We start from the raw sequence: 23345 nt of genomic DNA on the forward strand, positions 1-23345 counted from the left end.
CGTGTCTGAGGCAAAGCAAACAAACGACATCCTGAGCTGGAGTAACAGGTGGCGGGGGCCAGAAGTTGGTTGATTCTAGGTAACATAGATGTGAAGCAGTTCTAAAAAAAAACAAAAAAAAAAACTAGGTATAAACTAAATATTAGGTCAGTGATTCACAGGAGTGACAAATCCTCCAAAAATAGGGACATATTGTGAGTTTATAAAGACAAACGCAGACACTGCTGGTTTTTTAAAACCGCACAATGTTCATTTTTTTTCTGTAAAATAGTTATAGATTCTATACATTTCTCTTCATGTTTTGAATAGTAAACAGTGTGCAATGTTCCCAATGCTGGAAATAAAACTAGGAGAAAGATTTTGTGAGTAACTCCTGTTTTTGACCACACTGCTATGATTTTGATGTGAATTCTGCCTACACAAAGCGCCTCTGTATGACTAAGATAAGAGGTTGGCAGCAGATGTCGGCCCATACTCTGCCTTATCTGTTGCTGAACATAAAAAGTGAAAGGTGCAGCAAAATGTTGATAGCTGTTGCTTCAATTCTAGCTTTTCCTATGGCGGCGTCCTTCACTCTCTCACGTAACTAGGAGTTCCATAAATAAGTTTGCAAAGACGCTTAAAAGTCCGACTCCTGATAACATCGCTGTAAGCAGCGCACAGGGGATCTTTATCATTAATCATTTTCTAAATAAGGCGAATAGCAGGTGTCAATGTACAGCCGTCCTGCACCGCACCCGTATCCTGGAGCTGCACCTCTATCCGGTATCTGATCAACCAAAGCGTCATTAATACTATCTGATATAGCAGTAAGTGTCCCGGTACCAGTCCTGTACATTGTACTCCCTTCACATTTCACCCTTCCCTCCTATATGATACTTTCGGCTGTTATGAGCTGTCGTCAGCATTGAACGTAATGGTTTCGGAACTATACATACTTCATGTCTCGTGAACAGGAGATATTTCTTGTATTTCTTGCTTTAGCGATCCTGTTAGTCAACAAATGTACCATAGTTTAGATAAGAGAGATTACGTTATAGATGCATATTTTTGCATCCGGATTGCCTCCCAACGTCACTCTGTAATTAGTTCCGTAGGTTGAAAAAAGATCCATCAGGTTCAACCTTTCTCTAAAGTTTTTTTTTTTTTATTATAAGCAAAATTAATAATAATAAAAAAAAAAGTTAAATTAAATAATCCTTGTTTCATAGTTTGTATGTTTTCTGTCCTCTTTTCACTATATGCAAGTAGTAGGAATACAATTTTCACGGTCGTAGAGTCAGGTGAATTTTAAAGGGATCCGGCACTATGAAAATCCGATCCAATCTGCAGGCCCCGTGTTATAGAGCAAAGGAGCGGAATAAACTGATATATAGGTTTGTGAGTCAACCTTCCGTTCTTTCCGGGATTATTCATGGTCTGATCACAATGATAAATTCAGAACCTCATGTTCAGTTTTCTAATTTTTGCCTAGCCGCTTTGGATCAACCTATGATTTTTGGATGTGTGGCCCATGTATGCTTTTTTTTTTCTACAGTAGTTTTGGCAGAGATTCAGAATAACCTGTTTTCATCATTAAAATTTCTGCTCTTTACAGGATTTTTGGTCCAGTAGGTGGGTCCCATCAGTGACCGAGCGCTATCTCTGCATGTACACTTATACATAGAAAGCCGTCAGTCACTATAACACCGCCCACTGGACTCAAAATGCCGAAAAGAGCAGAAGATTAATGATGAAAGCACAGATTTTACTGAATCTTTTCTCACAAACTATTGTATATATCGTTGTACTCAGCTCCTCGTGATCTCTAACAGTGTTTGCAGAATGGACTGCATCGTTATGGTGACAGGTTTCCTTTAAAGGAATGTAAAGCTCCAAACACCTAAAGTAATTAAGTCTTATATATACATCATCATTTACTCTGCGTCTTTCCAGCACTTCATCTCTGACGCTCGTCTTCTGTTTGTTTACCTTGGCTCCAAATGTCCCATTTCATATACCCACGTGACCACTGCAGGCAATCGCTGGCCTCAGTGGTTTAAAGCACTGGTGTATATTGGTCTGCAGCCAAGGTAAACAGAAGGTGAGCAAAGAGTTTCAGAGACGGCACTTGAATAGCACACAGTAAAAGGGTGAGTTTAGTATAATAGTATTTAGTATAAAGGTACCGTCACACTCAGCAACTTTGCAACGAGAACGACAACAATCCGTGACGTTGCAGCGTCCTGGATAGCGATCTCGTTGTGTTTGACACGCAGCAACGATCTGGATCCTGCTGTGATATCGCTGGTTGGAGCTAGAAGTCCAGAACTTTATTTCGTCGCCAGGTCGGCGTGTATCGTCATGTTTGACATCAAAAGCAACGATACCAGCAACGGACATGGAGCGAACAACCAGCATGAACGAGAAGTGAGTTGCCGTTACGTCACTGGATCGCTCCTGCATCGTTCTGGAGCTGCTGTGTTTGACGTCTCTACAGCGACCTAAACAGCGACGCTCCAGCGATCGGCTCGTTGTCTATATCGCTGCAGCGTCGCTGAGTGTGACGGTACCTTTGGGTACCGTCACACAGTGGCACTTTGATCGCTAGGACGGCACGATCCGTGACGTTCCAGCGATATCCTTACGATCTCGCTGTGTCTGACACGCTACTGCGATCAGGGACCCCGCTGAGAATCGTACGTCGTAGCAGATCGTCTGAAACTTTATTTCGTCACTGGATGTCCCGCTGACATCGCTGAATCGGCGTGTGTGACGCCGATTCAGCGATGTCTTCACTGGTAACCAGGGTAAACATCGGGTTACTAAGCGCAGGGCCGCGCTTAGTAACCCGATGTTTACCCTGGTTACCAGCGTAAATGTAAAAAAACAAACACTACATACTTACCTTCAGCTGTCTGTCCCCGGCGCTCTGCTTCTCTGCACTCCTGCATCCTGTGTCAGCGCCGGCCAGCCAGAAAGCACAGCGGTGACGTCACCGCTCTGCTTTACGGCTGACTGGCGCTGACCGTGCAGAGGAAAGCAGAGCGCCGGAGGACAGACACGGAATGTAAGTATGTAATTTTTTTTTTTTACGTTTACGCTGGTAACCAGGGTAAACATTGGGTTACTAAGCGCGGCCCTGCGCTTAGTAACCCGATGTTTACCCTGGTTACCAGGGGACTTCGGGATCGTTGGTCGCTGGAGAGCTGTCTGTGTGACAGCTCTCCAGCGACCACACAGCGACGCTGCAGCGTTGTTTCAGTGTGACGGTACCCTTAATATTCACTGTCCTCCTCTATGTATGAATAATTGCTGATCGACACTCCACTATACAAGCTACATACAAGAATTAGTCACCGAAAATTATTTAAAAAAAATATATATATATATTTCTTAGTAAGATTAAAATTGCAAGCAAGAGAACAGTATTTTGTGTTTAAGAACTTACACCTCTGTCGTGGCCGATGTGATGGAAAGAATATTGCTGCATGTAGTACTATTCTTGTTAAAATGATAGAAGCTATTACAGACCCTAATTTAACTCAAAAGGGGTCCACCGACAACCATTGTTTATCATTTGTGGTAGATTTGGTATTTCTTGTTGATTTCCATTCTAAATCCTCAAGGCAAGCGTCTGTAGAGCCTTAGAATAATTTCTGCTGCTAAAATCTGACTACAGAGGAGACTGTTTGTAGTCAGACTCTACTAGTACTCCACAGAATTTTGTACATCAGTAACAGGCAAGATCACATCAGTTATTTGGATAGATAACAAAGCAATACGTTTCTATATTTTTCAGGTATTGGCCACTAAAAGATGATTGTTAGCATAACATGCTGTAAATCTAATAAATGTACATGGCATGAATTTTAGACATAATTATTTGTACAAAGGCATTGGTATCTATGACTGATAGAAGTGTGTGATTATTCACTTATTTATTTTCTTATGTAGCGCCATCCTATTCCGCAGCATTTTACCGGACACCATCGCTGTCCCCATTGGGGCTCACAATCTAGATTACGTATCAGTATGTCTTTGTAGTGTGAGCGGAAACCAGAGAACACAACGGAAACCCACACAATCATGGGGAGAACATACAAACTACTGTAGATGTTGTTTTTTGTGGGCTTAGAACCCAGGGCCCCAGCATTGCAAAGCAACAGTGCTAACCACTGAGCCACCGTGCTAACCCCATTGTAGGGTGTCTGTATTTGGACATGCTGGCAGGATCAATAGTCATTTCCTTATTATCTGACATGACTATATTAATTTTCGTTAACTTTGGTGAATTGCGAGCTACGTGGGGAATATTCAGCCAGATAAATCAGCCTTCAGACTTGTGTTTTGAAGAGACTTTTCTGCATCTTTTGTGGACGTTCCCTAACCCTCCCTCGGTCGTCTTGGGTTTCACATCGTTTGCAGCTTTCTGTAATCTGTTTTGAAGAAATAAGATAAGTGGCTTTAATCAGCCTAAAGTAATAAGTAATCTGAATTCAGACACTGGCAGCATTATAAGCAGGAAAAGAAGCCAATCCGACATTCAACGCTAAGGGACAAGATTAAAGAGAACGTTTTGGAAGTAACAATGTTAATATTAAAGGTTCACTTCCTTTTTTCAGATTGAGAATTTTTGTACTATAGATATTGAGACGACCTGAATATGTTTACCGCGTGTCATGAGGATCCTACGTTCCGTATGGAGCCGATATTCAGTATAAAAATGTCCACAGGAGGAAACCTTGGGTCACTGCAGTTTCTTGCACATTTACGACTGTCAGCATCCTTGAATATAACAACGTAGATCTGCAACGTAGATATGGTTTATTAGGTTTTATCTCATCTTTGTAATACATAAGTAAGTGCAACTTGACACGTAATGCACATTGTAAAACATTATGTGAACGCGTTAAGTATTTGGTTCAGAAACTTCTGCATCTTTAGGCAGGAAAAATGTTCAGTCAAATAGGTGTGTTTTTGTTGCATTTTTTTCTACATGCTTTTTTTTTCCAAAAGCACTGAAAGAATTGACATCCTGCAGATTTAATCTGCACCAAATCTGCAAGTCACAAATAAGCAGTGTGTGCATGAGGCTTCAGGATTCTCATTCACTTTGCTGGCATCAGGAAACCTTTCAACTTTTGTGACGAATCTGCGCAGATACAAATTCAACAAATGCGCAACAAATTTGCAACTTGTGCACAGGCCCTTAAAAAGTGTTTACCCTGTACTAGATCCAAACAGAAGATGTGGCATGGAGAAATGAATCCACTACTGCCATGCTTGGTGGTACGCCCATTCATGAGGCATGCGTGATAGGTCTCATCATCAGATATTTACTATGTCACACACACAGAACTTAATTTGATGGTTCAAAGTCACATGATTCTGATTTCCAGCGGAACCGTGAAATCCATCTTTGCCTGCCATGAAGGGCTACTATCAGAGCAGAGGCAAAGTGGCAACAGGGACAAAGAATCACATAATGATCTAGTGCAAGCCGGGTCAGGCGCAGCCGGTAAATATTTATTGTCCACACTACTAATCCCCATGACTGTGTAATGTGCACTCGACTCACACTTGCCTTTGTAGCCAAGATTTGGCACAACAGATTTGGAAGAATCTGTTCAGCACTAGGCAATTGAGCAAACCTTCCTGGTACCCGATCCCCCGTCTTTGGTTCCTGTAATCCCATCAGTGAGAGGGCCAATGGTCACACTCTGTGCTGTAGAGCAGAGACGGGAGCCATAGCTGTTGCAGAAGAGTTATTTCCAGACTTAAGTTCCAGATAGTCCTCAAACACTTTTGTAAAGGAATAAAAACCGGGAGCAAGGGTCAGTTTGAAAAGCTCAGCAAATTGTGTGGATTGTCTAGAGCTGTGTTTGCAATGTTGTGCTGTCAACACTTGGCAAACACAGCTCTTCTAAGCTCTGAATATATGCATGCTTCTCTCTGATGCCTTTAAAGTCACATCCAAAAGTTTTGAGACTGACCTATTCTGATTTTCACACCATTTCGGAAGTTTTTAGACTAATTTGTTCTTCCAAAGACTCAGTAATTACAGTGTTGACCCTTAGTTTTTTAAGAAATTTGCCCTTCCCCTGGCACCTGGATATCCACTTCTGGACCAAATCCTGACTAATGACAACCCATTACTATCTAACCAGTCCTTGAAGTCTACCACAATTTCTGCACTTTTGTTTGTCCACCCACTTATTGAGGATTTGAACACAGGGGATTGAGATCTGGGAAGTTTCCTAGCCATGGACCAAAACGTTTATTCTGCTATATATTTTGTTTTGTGACATTGTGCCCCATCATGCTGGAAAAAGCATTGTTCATCGCCAAATTGCTCCTGGCTCTTCACACAGTTCCTCTTGCATGATGTTTAGATCCCATTCTATGTTCATGGCAGTGTTAGGCAAAATTGTGAGTGAGCCCACTCCATGGGTGAAAGGCCTCCACATATGAATGGTCTCAGGATGCTTTGCTTGCTGTTGGTATGCGCAGGTAGCGCTCCCCTTCTCCAGTCATTCTTCCAGAAGTCCCAAACAAGCCTGTATGTGCTGCATTAGAGTCCAGTTTCTTTTCTGTAGAATGTCGGTCTGTCATTAATCTTTTCTTTGGGGAGGGGTGGCTTCTTTGCTGCCTTTCATAACACCACGTCAACCTTCAAAACCTTTCACCCCAGTTTGTAAGCAGATGCACGGACTCCTGCCTGCTGCATTTCCGGAGCAAGCTCTGCAGTGATCTTGTGCCGTTCTCCCCACTGAATTTTTTTTAGGAGACTTTTTGGGGGTGCTCTGAAATCTTAACAGCAATTGAACCACTCTCTTCAAATGGGGTTCTATTTTATGCAAACACACAACATGCATTTGCACCTTTGCAGCCTACATAATACAAGCACACGTAGCTCTGCAGTCTATTATGCATTGCAAGCAAAGCTCTGCTATGAGCAAAATTACATGACTTTGCCTTTGCCATAGAAAGCAGAGGGTGGTTATAAATGGTATAGTCTCTAACTGGGTCGCTGTGACCAGTGGGGTACCGCAGGGGTCAGTATTGGGACCTGTTCTCTTCAACATATTCATTAATGATCTGGTAGAAGGTTTACACAGTAAAATATCGATATTTGCAGATGATACAAAACTATGTAAAGCAGTTAATACAAGAGAAGATAGTATTCTGCTACAGATGGATCTGGATAAGTTGGAAACTTGGGCTGAAAGGTGGCAGATGAGGTTTAACAATGATAAATGTAAGGTTATACACATGGGAAGAGGGAATCAATATCACCATTACACACTGAACGGGAAACCACTGGGTAAATCTGACAGGGAGAAGGACTTGGGGATCCTAGTTAATGATAAACTTACCTGGAGCAGCCAGTGCCAGGCAGCAGCTGCCAAGGCAAACAGGATCATGGGGTGCATTAAAAGAGGTCTGGATACACATGATGAGAGCATTATACTGCCTCTGTACAAATCCCTAGTTAGACCGCACATGGAGTACTGTGTCCAGTTTTGGGCACCGGTGCTCAGGAAGGATATAATGGAACTAGAGAGAGTACAAAGGAGGGCAACAAAATTAATAAAGGGGATGGGAGAACTACAATACCCAGATAGATTAGCGAAATTAGGATTATTTAGTCTAGAAAAAAGACGACTGAGGGGCGATCTAATAACCATGTATAAGTATATAAGGGGACAATACAAATATCTCGCTGAGGATCTGTTTATACCAAGGAAGGTGACGGGCACAAGGGGGCATTCTTTGCGTCTGGAGGAGAGAAGGTTTTTCCACCAACATAGAAGAGGATTCTTTACTGTTAGGGCAGTGAGAATCTGGAATTGCTTGCCTGAGGAGGTGGTGATGGCGAACTCAGTCGAGGGGTTCAAGAGAGGCCTGGATGTCTTCCTGGAGCAGAACAATATTGTATCATACAATTATTAGGTTCTGTAGAAGGACGTAGATCTGGGGATTTATTATGATGGAATATAGGCTGAACTGGATGGACAAATGTCTTTTTTCGGCCTTACTAACTATGTTACTATGTTATTTTGTTGGTAATAGAAGGGTGATAGCACGTAATGTGTAGACATGTAGCTGTGTGCATGTAATATATAGGAAGCAGAAGTACGGTAACAATGCATGTAATAGTAACAGCACAGACTTGTGTTTGCAGTGTAAATGTAGCAGAGTTATCTGTGTATCATAGTAACTATGCAATAAAGATAATTTTCTATAGGTTTTGTTATGGTGATTTGGGCATGCACTAGGTTTGCATATGTAACTTTCTGCTACAGTGTTCAGGGCATCGAGGTATTGGCATCAGAGTAAAGGTACAAGAAGAGAGAACAAGAAATCAGGCACTAAAAAAATGAAACAGCACAACAGTCGTAATTCAACTTCAATACATATTTTAACATAACGGCTTCATATAAACCAAGCAGAAATGCCCGCAGGCATCGGTTTGGGTCGATAAGCTTTTTTCTGTAGTGTATAAAAAAAATCCAACGCACCATGGAACTAAAAATGTAAAACATCCAAAGTGCAAAGCAGTCCAAAAATGTTCATGTCAAGCACGCAGCAGATCCAAGTAGCAGGCACTACACTGAGCGGTGAAACAAGCCTGCAAGCATGCCAGGTTTAGAGGTACGCCTCCCTTCATCAGGGATGAAAAAAGATCCAAAACAAACGGTAGTTGAATGGCAACAACAACAGAAACCACTGTTGCCTGACGTTTTCCTGAATGCGGCCACAGGGCACATGATTCTAAATGGTGTGTGCTGGAAGAGGCTGCAGGAGGTAACAATGAATAGATTACAACCTGCTGCTCCAAAAAGGGGCATTTAGGAATTCAAAAGGTATGAATGAAATGTCACTGCGTATTCATAGCCTTTGGTGAGCGGTTTTCACTCAAGAGTTGCGTTATCAAAAGTATGAAAGGATATGTAATTTTAAGTATTTGATCCCTTGCTGATTTTGTAAGTTTGCCCACTGAAAAAGACATGAACAGTTTATAATTTTAAAGGTAGGTTAATTTTAACATTGAGATTAGAATATCAAAAAGAAAATCCAGAAAATCACATTTTATAAATTTATTTGCATTTTGCAGAGAGAAGTAAGTATTTGATCCCCTACCAACCATTAAGGCTATGTGCACACGTTGCGGATTTCCTGCGGATCCGCAGCGTTTTTTTCCGCGCAGAAACGCTGCAGATCTGCAAGTGATTTACAGTACAATGTAAATCAATGGGGGGAAAAAAAATGCTGTGCTAATGGTGCGGAAAATTCCGCACTAAAAACGCAGCAGATTCGAAAAAGGACTATGTCAATTCTTTTTGCGGACCTGCAACTTTTCCTCACCCATTGACTTCCATTGATTCAGTCAAATCTGCAGCAAAACCGTAGGATCTGTGGTTTTGCTGCGGAGTTGGGTGCGAGAAACGCTGCAGATCGGGAGGAGGAAAGAGTGTGTGGGCGGACACTGTGTGTGCGGAGAAGATGTGTGTCTGTGTGCGGGTGTTTGTGTGTGCCTGCGGGGCTGTGTGTGTGTCTGTGTGTGGGGATCGCGGGGCTGTGTGTGTCTGTGTGAGTGTTTGCAGGGCTGTGTGTGTGGGTCTATATGTTGGCAGGCATCGTCCGATGGGACAAGTCCCATGAGGCTATGCCTGCTACAGTGACTGGCAGCCATCTGATGGGACAGTATAGTCCCATCATCTGGCTACTGTGTTCAAGTGTAAATAAAAATATATATATATATACAGTACACACATATAGACATACAGTACATACAACATAGAGTACATACTCACCAATCACCTATTCCCCAAAGCCCTCGATCACCTGTAAAACATATTAAAATAATAAACAAACAATATACTGCCTGATCCGCAGTAATCCATTTAATAACAAGTGTCCCGACGATGATCTCCTGTGGAGAGCTGTCACATCGACAGATGCGACCGCTCTCCAGGGGCACCAGGATACAATGACTGTATTCCTCCGCCGCTGTGAGTATGGTATAGTTCATACTGTCACTTGCGGCACTGCTGTGTGGGAAAATTCCCACATCTATAGATAGACAGAGATTTATCTATAGATCGATCTATGGATCTATCTATCTCATTCCTTCTATCTATCGATCTGTGTGTAATGAAGTGTGGGTTGGTCAAATGTTAAAGAGGAGGTTGGACCAGAAATGACATCACAATTCTTCTTTTTTTTGTTCAATAATAGATCTTTATTTAGCTTTCAAAAACGCATACAAATCTATTATTGAACAAAAAAAAATTGTGATGTCATTTCTGGTCCAACCTCCTCTTTAGATAGATAGATAGATAGATAGATAGATAGATAGATGGTCTCCCCGGCTGGAAAAAGGTTCCCCACCCGTGTTGTAGAGGTTAGTTAGAGTCTGACGGATTAATTGAGTCTGCGGACAGGAGTCTTTTATAAAGGTGAATATGTAATAGAGCGGTCTTTAATGCAGGTAACGAGTTGATTAGGAGCGTCTAACTGTTCTGTAGGAGCCAGAACTCTTATGGTGTGTGCACACGTTGCAGATTTGCCTGTGGAATTTTCTGTGCAGATTCTTTCCTCTTGCCAGAAACCGCAGGTGTGGATTTGCTGCATTTTTGGATGCAGTCAGACTCTTAACCTCTACAACAGGGGTGGGGAACCTTTTTCCTGCCGGGGGCTATTTGGAAATTTCTACCATCATCCGGGGGGCACATAAAAATGATCACCTTGAAAATGACCCCGTTATATTTAGTCAAACAATTACAGTAACTCGCCCCTAATGTGACGGCTGGAGCTGCTTCTCTTTGGTGCAGCTGTGATGTTGGGTGATGCTGATCATGTTGCTTCTCACAGCTCCTTTTCCAGGGGTGGCACGAAGATCACAGGGGGGGGGACACAAAGATCAAAGGAGGGCACATAGCTGGGGGACACAGAGATCACAGGGGGCACAGATCACACGGGAGCACAAGGGGTACATAGCAGGGGGACACAGGGTTCACGGGGGCACATAGATCACAGATCGCATGCGGCCCGTGGGCCGGAGGTTCCCCATCCCAGGCATAGTACAAGAAAACAGGCACAGGTTCTAGCAGATTTTGTCCTTCAACCGCAATTAAAAAAGGCTACTGTCAGAGAGTAAGGTGGGAAAGCACAACGGACAGGATCACTCCGAAAACAAGAAGTATGACCGGATTTCTACGTAGAAAAGATGCTGATTTTCGTGGAGCGGTCTGCCCAGGCTGTTCACTTACCCTGTAATATAGTGGCACATTGTGGGGGCTTCTCTGATTGTTTCTCCCATAACGCCACAATGGGAGGGCTAGTGTAGTCTGACACCATCACTATGATGTGTATGCAATCCTATTGATTAAAAAGAATGAATATGCATTTTTTTTTCTTTAGCCATAACTTGGAAAGTGTAGTGTCACGCTGTGTTAGAAGGTAAAACCATATTCAGTTCAAAAATGATGTCCTTGGAGCTCTGCCAGGTTAGACCATATATCGTGTAGACTGCTCCTGCAGGTCTTTTTTTATTTTATTTTTTTTTATTTTTCATTTCTAGGTTATTATCCATTGAGTTTAAAATATAATAAGCCCCATTCCAAAGGTTGGTCAGAATATCTGTGTGTATCCTATGGGTGGGATCTTACCCTAATATCGACCCCTACCTAAGTTGCGGAGGTTAGCCCCCTAGGGTCACAGTAGTGGCTCCCCCGCTTCTCGTCGGGTCTCCCTATTATTCCCTTACCTGTCTAATAACAAGCAAAAAGAATATAAATACAGTAAACGGTTATGAAACCAAGTAAAAAAAAAAATTGGTATAGAGACTAGACAGGTATGGGACCTAAGACCTAATTACCAGATCTTAATGGTGTCTCTCGTCTGGTAATTTATACAGAGATTTACCGTAATTAACCATAGTCAAATAATGGTTAATGCTAGGGTTAATAGTCATTTACAATGAGGACCATTAATTAAAATTAGGCAAGAAACTCCGACCTATAATTCAGCACAATATCAAACAGGTGCCCTATAAATACATCTGCGGACATGTGGGCAGCGAAGTTAACCCTTTACACATGCTACATTAAGTTTGGGAAGGACTATTAGTGTGTATGGCTGGATCTGATGTATTTAGGGAGTTATGTTCCTCTTTTTTTTCCTGAATTTACATTGTATATATGTATTATTCACTGTGGATGATAACAATATTATTTTATTTATTTTTTAGTCATTTGACAAAGGCCCGGGACGGGTCGAAACGTCCTCTATATATATTAGTCGCTTCTACTTTATTGGTTTTAATTTATTTGCCTCACATCTATGCATGATGATCACTGAAAAACTAATCACTTTGAGCGCAGACCAATTTTTTCACAATATTGTATTCTTAGGAAGTCGTTATCTCCTAAAATGCTATCATGTGAAGTAAAGTCACTCCTTGTTAGTTGGAAAACCAAAGCACAAATAGTTTTTGCCGTGATTCCGTGACACATCCTCAAACAAGTAGAGCAATATTTTCTTTGTATTCTGTCACCTTGGCTTTTTATGAGGCCAAAAATAAGATTATTCCGGTTATTCACAGACACCGGCAACGTCTGTTATTATTAAACAAAGGTAAAACCATGAATATATGGAACTTGACATTGAATAATAAGCATTGACTGTTGGCTAACTGCTTCTCTCCTGATACCACCATAGATAACAGGGTCTTAAATAGTCTCTAACAAGCCAGTAAAGTCCCATTATAAAGGTACAGACAATATAGCACATTGCATTGTGACGTCCCAGCTTGATCCTTGAGCAAACTGTGTGTTCAATTATTTCATGGACCATGTTATTCACATTTGGCACAAATCGTCAGCTATTTGCTTTCAGCTGTGGTCATTTTTCTGCTTTTCCTAGCCCTATATTGTGCAGAATGAAGAACTATTTGTTGCCTACATACTATGGTTAAATCTGCATTTAAAAATGAAATGTTTTTAAACAGTCAAATATAATATTGATTGGTTTGAGAAACACCGCATAAGGTGAGAATTGGGTCCTCATAGAAGAAAGTGAGGGTTGGGTCCTCATAGAGGAAGGGGAGGATTGGGTCCTTATAGAAGAAGGTGAGGTTTGGGTCCTTATAGAAGAAGGTGACGATTGGGTCCTCATAGAAGAAGGTGAGGGTTGGGTCCTTATAGAAGAAGGTGACGATTGGGTCCTCATAGAAGAATGTGAGGGTTCGGTCCTTATAGAAGAAGGTGACGATTGGGTCCTCATAGAAGAAGGTTGGGGTTGGGTCCTTATAGAAGAAGGTGACGATTGGATCCTCATAGAAGAAAGTGGAGGTTGGGTCCTTATAGAAGAAGGTGAGGGTTGGGTCCACATAGAGGAAGGGGAGGGTTTGGGTCCTCATAGAAGAAAGTAAGAGGTGGGTCCTCTATACAAAGAGTAATGTAGTTTATGTGATCAAGGGGCACGGTGCCAGCTGACATCTTGAATTCTCCCATTATGCCAACAAAGTCAAACATCCATCCAGGAGACTACGTGGAATAGCACAGTAGATTACTCGATTAAAGGGAACCTGTCACCCCGTTTTTTGAGATTGAGCTATAAATACTGTTAAATAGGGCCTGCGCTGTGTGTTCCTATAGTGTATGTAGTGTACCCCGATTCCCCATGTATGCTGAGAAATAACTTACCAAAGTCGCCGTTTTCGCCTGTCAATCAGGCTGGTCAGGTCGGGAGGGCGTGGTGACATCGGTGGTTCTTCCTCAGCTTTACGTTGGTGGCGTAGTGGCGTAGTGGTGAACAAGCAGCGCGCGATCTGCGCTGTAATCCCTTGCATCGGTGGGGGCGGCCATCTTCCTGGGGCCGCGCGTGCGCAGATCGAGTGCTCTGCTGCACGGGGCTTCAGGAAAATGGCCGCGGGATGCCGCGCGTGCGCATTAGAGATCGCGGCGGCCATTTTCCCAAAGCCGAGATGCAAACTCGGCTTTGGGAAAATGGCCGCCGCGATCTCTAATGCGCACGCGCGGCATCCCGCGGCCATTTTCCTGAAGCCCCGTGCAGCAGAGCACTCGATCTGCGCACGCGCGGCCCCAGGAAGATGGCCGCCCCCACCGACGAAAGGGATGACAGCGCAGATCGCGCGCTGTGTCTTCACCACTACGCCACTACGCCACCAACGTAAAGCTGAGGAAGAACCACCGATGTCACCACGCCCTCCCGACCTGACCAGCCTGATTGACAGGCGAAAACGGCGACTTTGGTAAGTTATTTCTCAGCATACATGGGGAATCGGGGTACACTACATACACTATAGGAACACACAGCGCAGGCCCTATTTAACAGTATTTATAGCTCAATCTCAAAAAACGGGGTGACAGGTTCCCTTTAACTATAGAGTACCATGCATAATCTATATACCTTTATGATATACGTGTCACTAATACCACTGCTATCCATCAGATGCATGTATGTTAGAGTTTTGCATCAGGAAATCAGCTGGATGGAAATAAGTATTGAAACTGCAGGACCCCCCCTCCCCCCCAAAAAAAAATAAATAAATAAAATAAAATACAAACCAGCCAGTCAAAATGGGGTGTACAACCATTTGTGGTTCTAGAAGCCACATTAAGGGCAGCAATAAAACTTGAAGGGGAAAGTACCATCTAAAAGATTCCAGGACTCCTACAGATGAGCTGAATGTGGTCCTCCTCCTTCCCTTTCCACTCTCTGGAAAAGAAGGTACTATGTATGTATACAGTTATTTCCAGTGTGATTTACTTGAGACAACCAAGTGTTTAACTAGTCACACAAACTTACACTGAAGATAGTTGGATTCATGGATTGCTACCTCTCCATTGCTACACAGGGGATAGGAGACCCCCTTCTGCCAATATATGGGAGTCTCACAGATGTCCACAGTGCATCATTGGTAGTTGTCCATGCCTACTTCAGGGCAATGTGCCATTCCTTGTTTTTCTCACTTCCAAAATACATGTGAGCAGTCACCAGGCATAGACAAGCATATTGGTGACCAAGTGGTTGGTGGCCACTCACAATGGCATAGCAGACTGCATGTGGCCACTATCGTCCTGTTACTCACCTGCCGACATCCCAAGAGCCTCTTCTGATATGGAGATCTAGTGTGACATCATGCATGCATCACACCACAACTATGACATCATGGTGGACCTACTAATCAGAAAATATCTCCTACAATGTCTGACAGGTAGGAGGAGGTTTACAGGGCTTTGTAGCTGGAGCAATTTCCTGCAATTTATGTTGTCAGCTGTCCAAACTGTTCTATAGGAAACCAGTGATTTTGGAGGAGACTTGGAGACCACTATAAAACCTAAAAAAATCTAAACCTATAAAAAACTAAAAAGGGGAGTACTTGCCAGGTGTACACGTTTTGATGGTTATATTTGAACCCAATACCCTAGTAATCTAACAACTAAACTATCCACCATGATATATTCTAGAGAAGTAAGTCGCACACTACAAAGCTGAAGAATTACTATTACAATAATATAGGATGAAAGCTGCATAATTGTAGACAAAATAATGGGGTTATTCTGATCATTGGAATCCTTAACATATTTGATTCCTTGTAGTGGATTTTGCAGCAGCCTGAGAAGTCTTAGTAGATGCATATAATTGCAGACACCACAGATCAAATTTATGGAATCATCTTTATGGAGTTGTATGTTCACTGTGGTCTCTTGACCCTATGCCCTGGTGAACTTGACGCGACGATGCTGGTCAATAATTCCGTGGCTGCATGTGATGCTTACTTGGCGACTTGGAGAAGCTGGACCTGATCACTGGTTCCATTTGAAGAGGTGCATTACTTGACATAACCACTTTATTGGGGATGTCTGGCTTTGATTTACCTTGGGTAAGGTGGCCAGCCTGTAGGACCTTCTGTAGACCCTTTATCAGGGCCAATAAATTGGTGAGCAAAAAGCCTTGCTGGAAGCATCTTATAATGGAGGTTGCATGTCAGTGGTCCTGATATCTCAATGCTAGATGAACCAGTCGTGCTTGTTAGAACTATTCGGCTGCTGTCACACTAGCAGTATTTGGTCAGTATTTTACATCAGTATTTGTAACCAAAACCAGGAGTGGGTGAGAAATACAGAAGTGATGCATATTTTCCTATTATACTTTTCCTCTATGTGTTCCACTCCTGGTTTTGGCTTACAAATACTGATGTAAAATACTGACCAAATACTGCTAGTGTGACGGCAGCCTTACACCTTTCACTTTTTTTTTTCTTAAAGAAGCTACATTTTTCTAGTGACCTTTTGGGTGAGTTGGGAATTTCCCAGCTAACATATGACTTTCTTACTTACATATACAAAAAACGTCAAACTGATCACAAGACTTGAATAATAACCTGGAGCCAAATACCATGAAATACCAGCATGTCGGTTTTGTGAACTGTGCACAAAAAAAATGTTCTCTACAGTGGAAGAACCACGTCTCGAGAGTAAAATCTGAATGACCAAGAAGTCGTCATATTGATTAGTGCAATTATTTATTTATTTATTTTTACATAACCTTCATTACAGACCCCACATTATTCTTTAGTAATAACTCCATTACAACGTGGTTTGGAATCTGAACATATATTGGTGTATATACTTTCCAAACCACTGTGCAATATACCGTACTTTCTTTACCCTAAGTGAATTGATCCAAATAGCCACATTATGCCTCAGAAAAAGTAGATTTTCACCTCTGTAGACCGTAGTCCACTGCCTGTGTATTATATTATACAGTTTGCGCTACAGCCTTTACATAGAATACGTGAATAACCTGAAAAATCTTGTGCTCTCAGACCGTTTTGGTTGTGGCCGATGATTTGTGTAATATTATGAACGATCAAAATTGTACAAAGAAGGTTGCTGTGTGCGGAGGGACATATATAAAATCACTGATATTTGTTATAATGGGATCACAGGTCTGATCTTCACAGAATAATAGCGTGTAAACCCAGCACAGACCAATGCTGGATAGTAAAATACTCTTGTAGGTTGCTATGAGCAGCAGAATTTGTAATTTTTCTTTTTGTATTTCAACAGAAAGATATTTCGATGTGGCAATGAAGAAACTTCCAAAATGTGACCTCCCGGATGAGATCAGGAAGTAAGTAGCATTAGATGGAGACTCGTTTAGTTTATTGAAGGTATTTTTAAGGCCTCATTCAGATATCTGTGATTTTTCTCCTATGTTAAAGCACGGACCAAGTGTCACCAGTGTTTTGTCGCCGTGTCTGTTTTTATCGTCCTTGTTTAATCAGTCATTTACTTACGTCAACTCCTTCATGACATATGACATACATTCACGTCATATGTCGTGTCCCTGCTGAGCCCACATCTTCCCCGGAAGAGGATGGCTGATTTAATCAGCCATCATGAGCCTTTAACAATCATTACAAATTTCTGGATTTTTTTTCACCACTTAAAAAATATATTTATATATATATATATGTATGTATATGTGTGTGTGTGTGTATGTATATATATATATATTTGTTTGCGCAATCGTACTGGCTTGTAGAATCGTACTGTCAGGTCAGTTTTACCATGTAGTGAACATGGTATGTATATATATATATATATATGTATGTGTGTGTGTATATATATGTATGTGTGTGTATGTATATATATATAATATACAAAAAAAACAATTGTGGAATTGCACTTTTTGCAGTTTCTGCGCACTTGGAAATTTTTTCCTGTTATATATATATATATATATATACACAAAAAAAAACAATTGTGGAATTGCAGTTTCTGCGCACTTATAATAATAATAATAATAATTTTTATTTATATAGCGCCAACATATTCCGCAGCGCTTTACAAATTACTTGGAAATGTTTTCCTGTTTTCCAGTACTGTTATGTTGTAGAGTCAATGGTGTCATTCAAAATAACAACTCATCCTGCAAATGACAAGCCCTCATACGGCTGTGCGGACAGAAAAATAAAGATATGGCTCTTGGAAGAAGGGGAGGAAAGAAGTAAAGCAAAAAAAAAAAAGCCATGTCATGAAAGGGTTAAAAAAAATTGCTAAACTTTTCCTGTCTATTATAAATGTTTTAAAACAGACAGCATTCAAATGGTAATGTGTGCCGTCAGGGATTTTTCATGGACCCATACACTTGTATGCTTGATTTTGATCAAAAACGCCTCTGTGATTTTGTGGCAGACACATGGTCCACATAAAGCATAGATATGTGAACAGTACCATAGACTATAATGGGTACGTGTTCTATTCATGCACAGTACTTGTATGTGAAACCGGCCATCTGAATGAGGCCTTCGGCAATATTACCCGGCAATCATCTGCATCCACATCTGCCAGCAGAGCGCTGCCTGTGGCTGTTAAGTGCCGCTGTCAATCAGTAACAGTGACATTTACAGTGCACAGCCTAGGGACACGATGATTCTGAGGCACCGATGGCTCCCCATGTCACCAGGGGACTATTGATGACCCCCCCCCCAGGCTGCCATGGCGGTGCTCTGTTGCAGTCCAGTCCAATTTTTTCGAATGTTTGGTATCTTTGTAATCACACCGGCCTGGAGAATTATATTGCCCAACAAAACCCAGAAACACTATTGCAGAATTGCATTTTTTTTCGCAATTTCACTGCACTTGGAATTTTTTCTCCCCAGTATATCAGTTAATCGGTTGCTGACACTCAAAAGTAGAACTCTTCCCACCAAAATCCAGCCCTCATTCAGCTATATCGACTGAAAAATAAAAAAGTTATTGATCTTGGAATAAGGGGAGGAAAAAAATGAAAATCGAAAAACGAAAAATCGGTCGACCGGGAAGGTGTTAATTTAAGCTGTGCAGATGTTCTTCATGGGCTGTAGCACAACATGGTTTTTTCTTTTCTTTTTCCTCTATGTCATACAAGGAAGGAGTAGTTTGCCCATACACCGTAGACTGCAGTTGGCTGACAGTTCTTGCTCTCATCTCTGCCATACACATGAACACTAGGCTCACGGCGCGTACGTTACCCCAGTGTTTCTGTGCTCAGATTATTACCACCTTGCCACAATTTTCAGCGACTAAAGTTTGACCAATAACCGCACTCGGTATGAGCCCATTAGTTTATCTCATTAACATGTGAACTATTGTTTTTCTTTTCTCTTTTCCAGTATTTCCTGTAAGAAATGTGTTGTTGTCGGGAATGGTGGCGTACTCCGAAACAGCACTCTAGGAAAGAAAATTGATGGCTATGATGTAATAATAAGGTACAGCGACTCCTCTGTCTTATTTTAGCACTTGTTATTGTACTTGTGGGCAGGAGGCACATGGGGGGATTACCTTGTGTCTTAGTGGACTGAACTGTAACTAATTTAATGGATGGAATGGTGGGAATTTGCGGTTAGAAAAACACAATGGAGCAACCATCAGCTCACCGCGTTGAGAAATTCCTAGAATAGGGGACTTCAGGCTGGTTTCTTGAGTAAATGAACCATGAAGAAAATGAGAAAATCCAGCAACTGCAAAAGTCATAAAACATCACATTTATTAGTAGATTAAAACATGAAAAGGAAAAATTTTAAAAAACATAACGGTCGACGCGTTTCGAGCTACACTAGCTCTTAATCATGAATTAATTAAAATGTGATGTTTTATGACTCTCGCGGTTGCTGGATTTTCCAATTTTTTTCACGGGAGTTTGATCTTCTCTATGTCATATGCTTTACTTTTATGCTACTGGCAGAACATTTTATTTTTTTTAGTTATTACTTTAAAGGGAACCTGACTGCTGATACATGCAGCCCAACCATGGGCAGCATGTATCAGTCACTGGTGTGTGATCTGAGCCACGGATATGTTTGACTTTGACGCTGCGACGTCTTAGAGAGAAACTTGAGAGTCTTAGAGAGAAACCGGCGGTTTCTGCCTGCTCCCGCTTCCAATCTGATATGTCTCGCCCAGTATATTCAAGGGCAGCGGGCAGGGAGAATTTGCCGAAAACCTGTCTTTCTGATTAGTGTCCCATGCACACGTATGAAATCTAGCCACAGGCTGGACTGGTCGTCTCGAAAGACTTAAAAATAAAGTGAAGAGTAATTGAAAAGAAAAAACTAAAACTTTTTTTAAATCTCAGAAGTAGATACCAAACCCTGAAAATGTCTTATTCCCACTTCCTGTTTTTCAGTACAATGAATGGAAAAAATTAATGGTGTCAATCAAAACTGCAACTCATCCCACAAATTATAAGCCCTCATACCACTATGTCTACGGAAAAGTCAAAATGTTATTACTGTTATAAGGGAGGAGAAAACAAAAGAGCAAAAATGAAAATTGACTGGGACGGGAATGGGTGGGACATAAAAATCAGATTTTCACAAAAGGTCCTTTGGTAATGACACTTTCCCTAAAGCTGACACATCCTGAGATTTAATTTTATACATAAACCGACAAGACTGTGTGAATACGTCCTACAGCTCCCGCTATTTCTTGATCATTAGAGTTTGTCTATTTTAAGCGTGCGGGTGTTCTGTAGAAGAACCCTATATTTACCACTACCTTCCTTCCTTTTTTTTTTTTTGCACATTGACTCATGCAAAGTACCGTAGTTGGTTTTTGATCTCTACCATCCGGGCTCCACAACGGATATCTTCTGCTGAGTGCTGGGGTTTCCTCTCACAGACCAAAAATATTCTAGTTTATCATTTGTTTCCCTGTGTGTTCAGCTCTTAGTTGTCTGTGCTGCTAACAGAAGTTGATGTGCTTCTAATATGTATACTTCTAATATATAATATATGTATGCTTCTAATATGTATACTGCGCTTTGGAATGTGTTGGTGACATATGTAAGAAAAATGGAGGTTTCCTGCCAAGTATACAGTTACTTTTCAGAGTGGTTCATGTAATATCATTACATTTTTAAGTTTCTTTATTTCATGTATTTAACTTCCAAATGCTTGTAGTGACAGCCTATTATGGGATGTGAATGTCATAGAGGTGGTCTGTAGTGGTGGTCTCCCATCCGTGAGCCAGAATAGGAAGACGATAGGTGATAACATATAGACCAATGGTGGTCTGACCGCTATGCCCCACACCCATCGGTACAACGGGGAACACTTATTACCATTAGAATAGAGCATCAATGACCGCCTCTCCTTTCATTCTCTACGTAGCTGCCGAGCACTGCATTGGGCTTTTTCAGCAGCTCCATAAAGAATGAGAGGATCGGCTGTCGAGAATGAATGCTGCCACTCCATTCTAGAATGAATGCTGCCACTCCATTCTAGAATGAATGCTGCCACTCCATTCTAGAATGAATGCTGCCACTCCATTCTAGAATTAATGATGCCACTCCATTCTAGAATGAATGCTGCCACTCCATTATAGAATGAATGCTGCCACTCCATTCTAGATAAATGCTGCCACTCCATTCTAGAAGAATGCTGCCACTCCATTCTAGAAGAATGCTGCCACTCCATTCTAGATAAATGCTGCCACTCCATTCTAGAAGAATGCTGCCACTCCATTCTAGAAGAATGCTGCCACTCCACTCTAGATTAATGCTGCCACTCTATTCTAGAATGAATGCTGCCACTCTATTCTAGAATGAATGCTGCCACTCTATTCTAGAATGAATGCTGCCACTCCATTCTAGAATGAATGCTGCCACTCCATTCTAGATAAATGCTGCCACTCCATTCTAGAAGAATGCTGCCACTCCACTCTAGATGAATGCTGCCACTCCATTCTAGATGAATGCTGCCACTCCATTCTAGAAGAATGCTGCCACTCCATTCTAGAAGAATGCTGCCACTCCACTCTAGATTAATGCTGCCACTCCATTCTAGAAGAATGCTGCCACTCCACTCTAGATTAATGCTGCCACTCCATTCTAGAAGAATGCTGCCACTCCATTCTAGAAGAATGCTGCCACTCCACTCTAGATTAATGCTGCCACTCCATTCTAGAATGAATGCTGCCACTCCATTCTAGAATGAATGCTGCCACTCCATTCTAGATAAATGCTGCCACTCCATTCTAGAAGAATGCTGCCACTCCATTCTAGAAGAATGCTGCCACTCCACTCTAGATTAATGCTGCCACTCCATTCTAGAATGAATGCTGCCACTCCATTCTAGAATGAATGCTGCCACTCCACTCTAGATTAATGCTGCCACTCCATTCTAGAATGAATGCTGCCACTCCATTCTAGAATGAATGCTGCCACTCCACTCTAGATTAATGCTGCCACTCCATTCTAGAATGAATGCTGCCACTCCATTCTAGAAGAATGCTGCCACTCCACTCTAGATTAATGCTGCCACTCCATTCTAGAATGAATGCTGCCACTCCATTCTAGATAAATGCTGCCACTCCATTCTAGAAGAATGCTGCCACTCCATTCTAGAAGAATGCTGCCACTCCACTCTAGATTAATGCTGCCAATCCATTCTAGAAGAATGATGCCACTCCATTCTAGAAGAATGCTGCCACTCCATTCTAGAAGAATGCTGCCACTCCATTCTAGATGAATGCTGCCACTCCATTCTAGAAGAATGCTGCCACTCCATTCTAGAATGAATGCTGCCACTCCACTCTAGATTAATGCTGCCACTCCATTCTAGATAAATGCTGCCACTCCATTCTAGAAGAATGCTGCCACTCCATTCTAGAAGAATGCTGCCACTCCACTCTAGATTAATGCTGCCACTCCATTCTAGAAGAATGCTGCCACTCCATTCTAGAAGAATGCTGCCACTCCATTCTAGATGAATGCTGCCACTCCATTCTAGAAGAATGCTGCCACTCCATTCTAGAATGAATGCTGCCACTCCACTCTAGATTAATGCTGCCACTCCATTCTAGAAGAATGCTGCCACTCCACTCTAGATTAATGCTGCCACTCCATTCTAGATGAATGCTGCCACTCCATTCTAGATGAATGCTGCCACTCCATTCTAGATGAATGCTGCCACTCCATTCTAGAATGAATGCTGCCACTCCATTCTAGAAGAATGCTGCCACTTCATTCTAGATTAATGCTGCCACTCCATTCTAGAATGAATGCTGCCACTCCATTCTAGAATAAATGCTGCCACTCCATTCTAGAATGAATGCTGCCACACCATTCTAGATAAATGCTGCCACTCCATTCTAGAAGAATGCTGCCACTCCACTCTAGATTAATGCTGCCACTCCATTCTAGATGAATGCTGCCACTCCATTCTAGAAGAATGCTGCCACTCCATTCTAGAAGAATGCTGCCACTCCATTCTAGAAGAATGCTGCCACTCCATTCTAGAAGAATGCTGCCACTCCATTCTAGAATGAATGCTGCCACTC

The 23345-nt window shown here is 41.9% G+C and overlaps 1 protein-coding gene across 5 annotated transcripts in view; it reads left to right on the forward strand.

Moving 5' to 3' along the window:
* The window catches only part of ST3GAL6 (ST3 beta-galactoside alpha-2,3-sialyltransferase 6), a 208582-nt gene that overhangs the window by 164222 nt on the left and 21015 nt on the right, over positions 1 to 23345 (forward strand). For all 5 annotated transcript variants that reach the window (XM_069761009.1, XM_069761007.1, XM_069761010.1 and 2 more), the window contains 2 exons: positions 17088 to 17151; positions 19178 to 19273. In XM_069761009.1, coding sequence (XP_069617110.1) covers positions 17088 to 17151; positions 19178 to 19273 — 160 coding nt within the window. The remainder of the gene's footprint in view (positions 1 to 17087; positions 17152 to 19177; positions 19274 to 23345) is intronic.

The sequence above is a fragment of the Ranitomeya imitator genome, chromosome 3 (genome assembly GCF_032444005.1).
Source record: "Ranitomeya imitator isolate aRanImi1 chromosome 3, aRanImi1.pri, whole genome shotgun sequence".
Taxonomy (NCBI): Eukaryota; Metazoa; Chordata; class Amphibia; order Anura; family Dendrobatidae; genus Ranitomeya; species Ranitomeya imitator.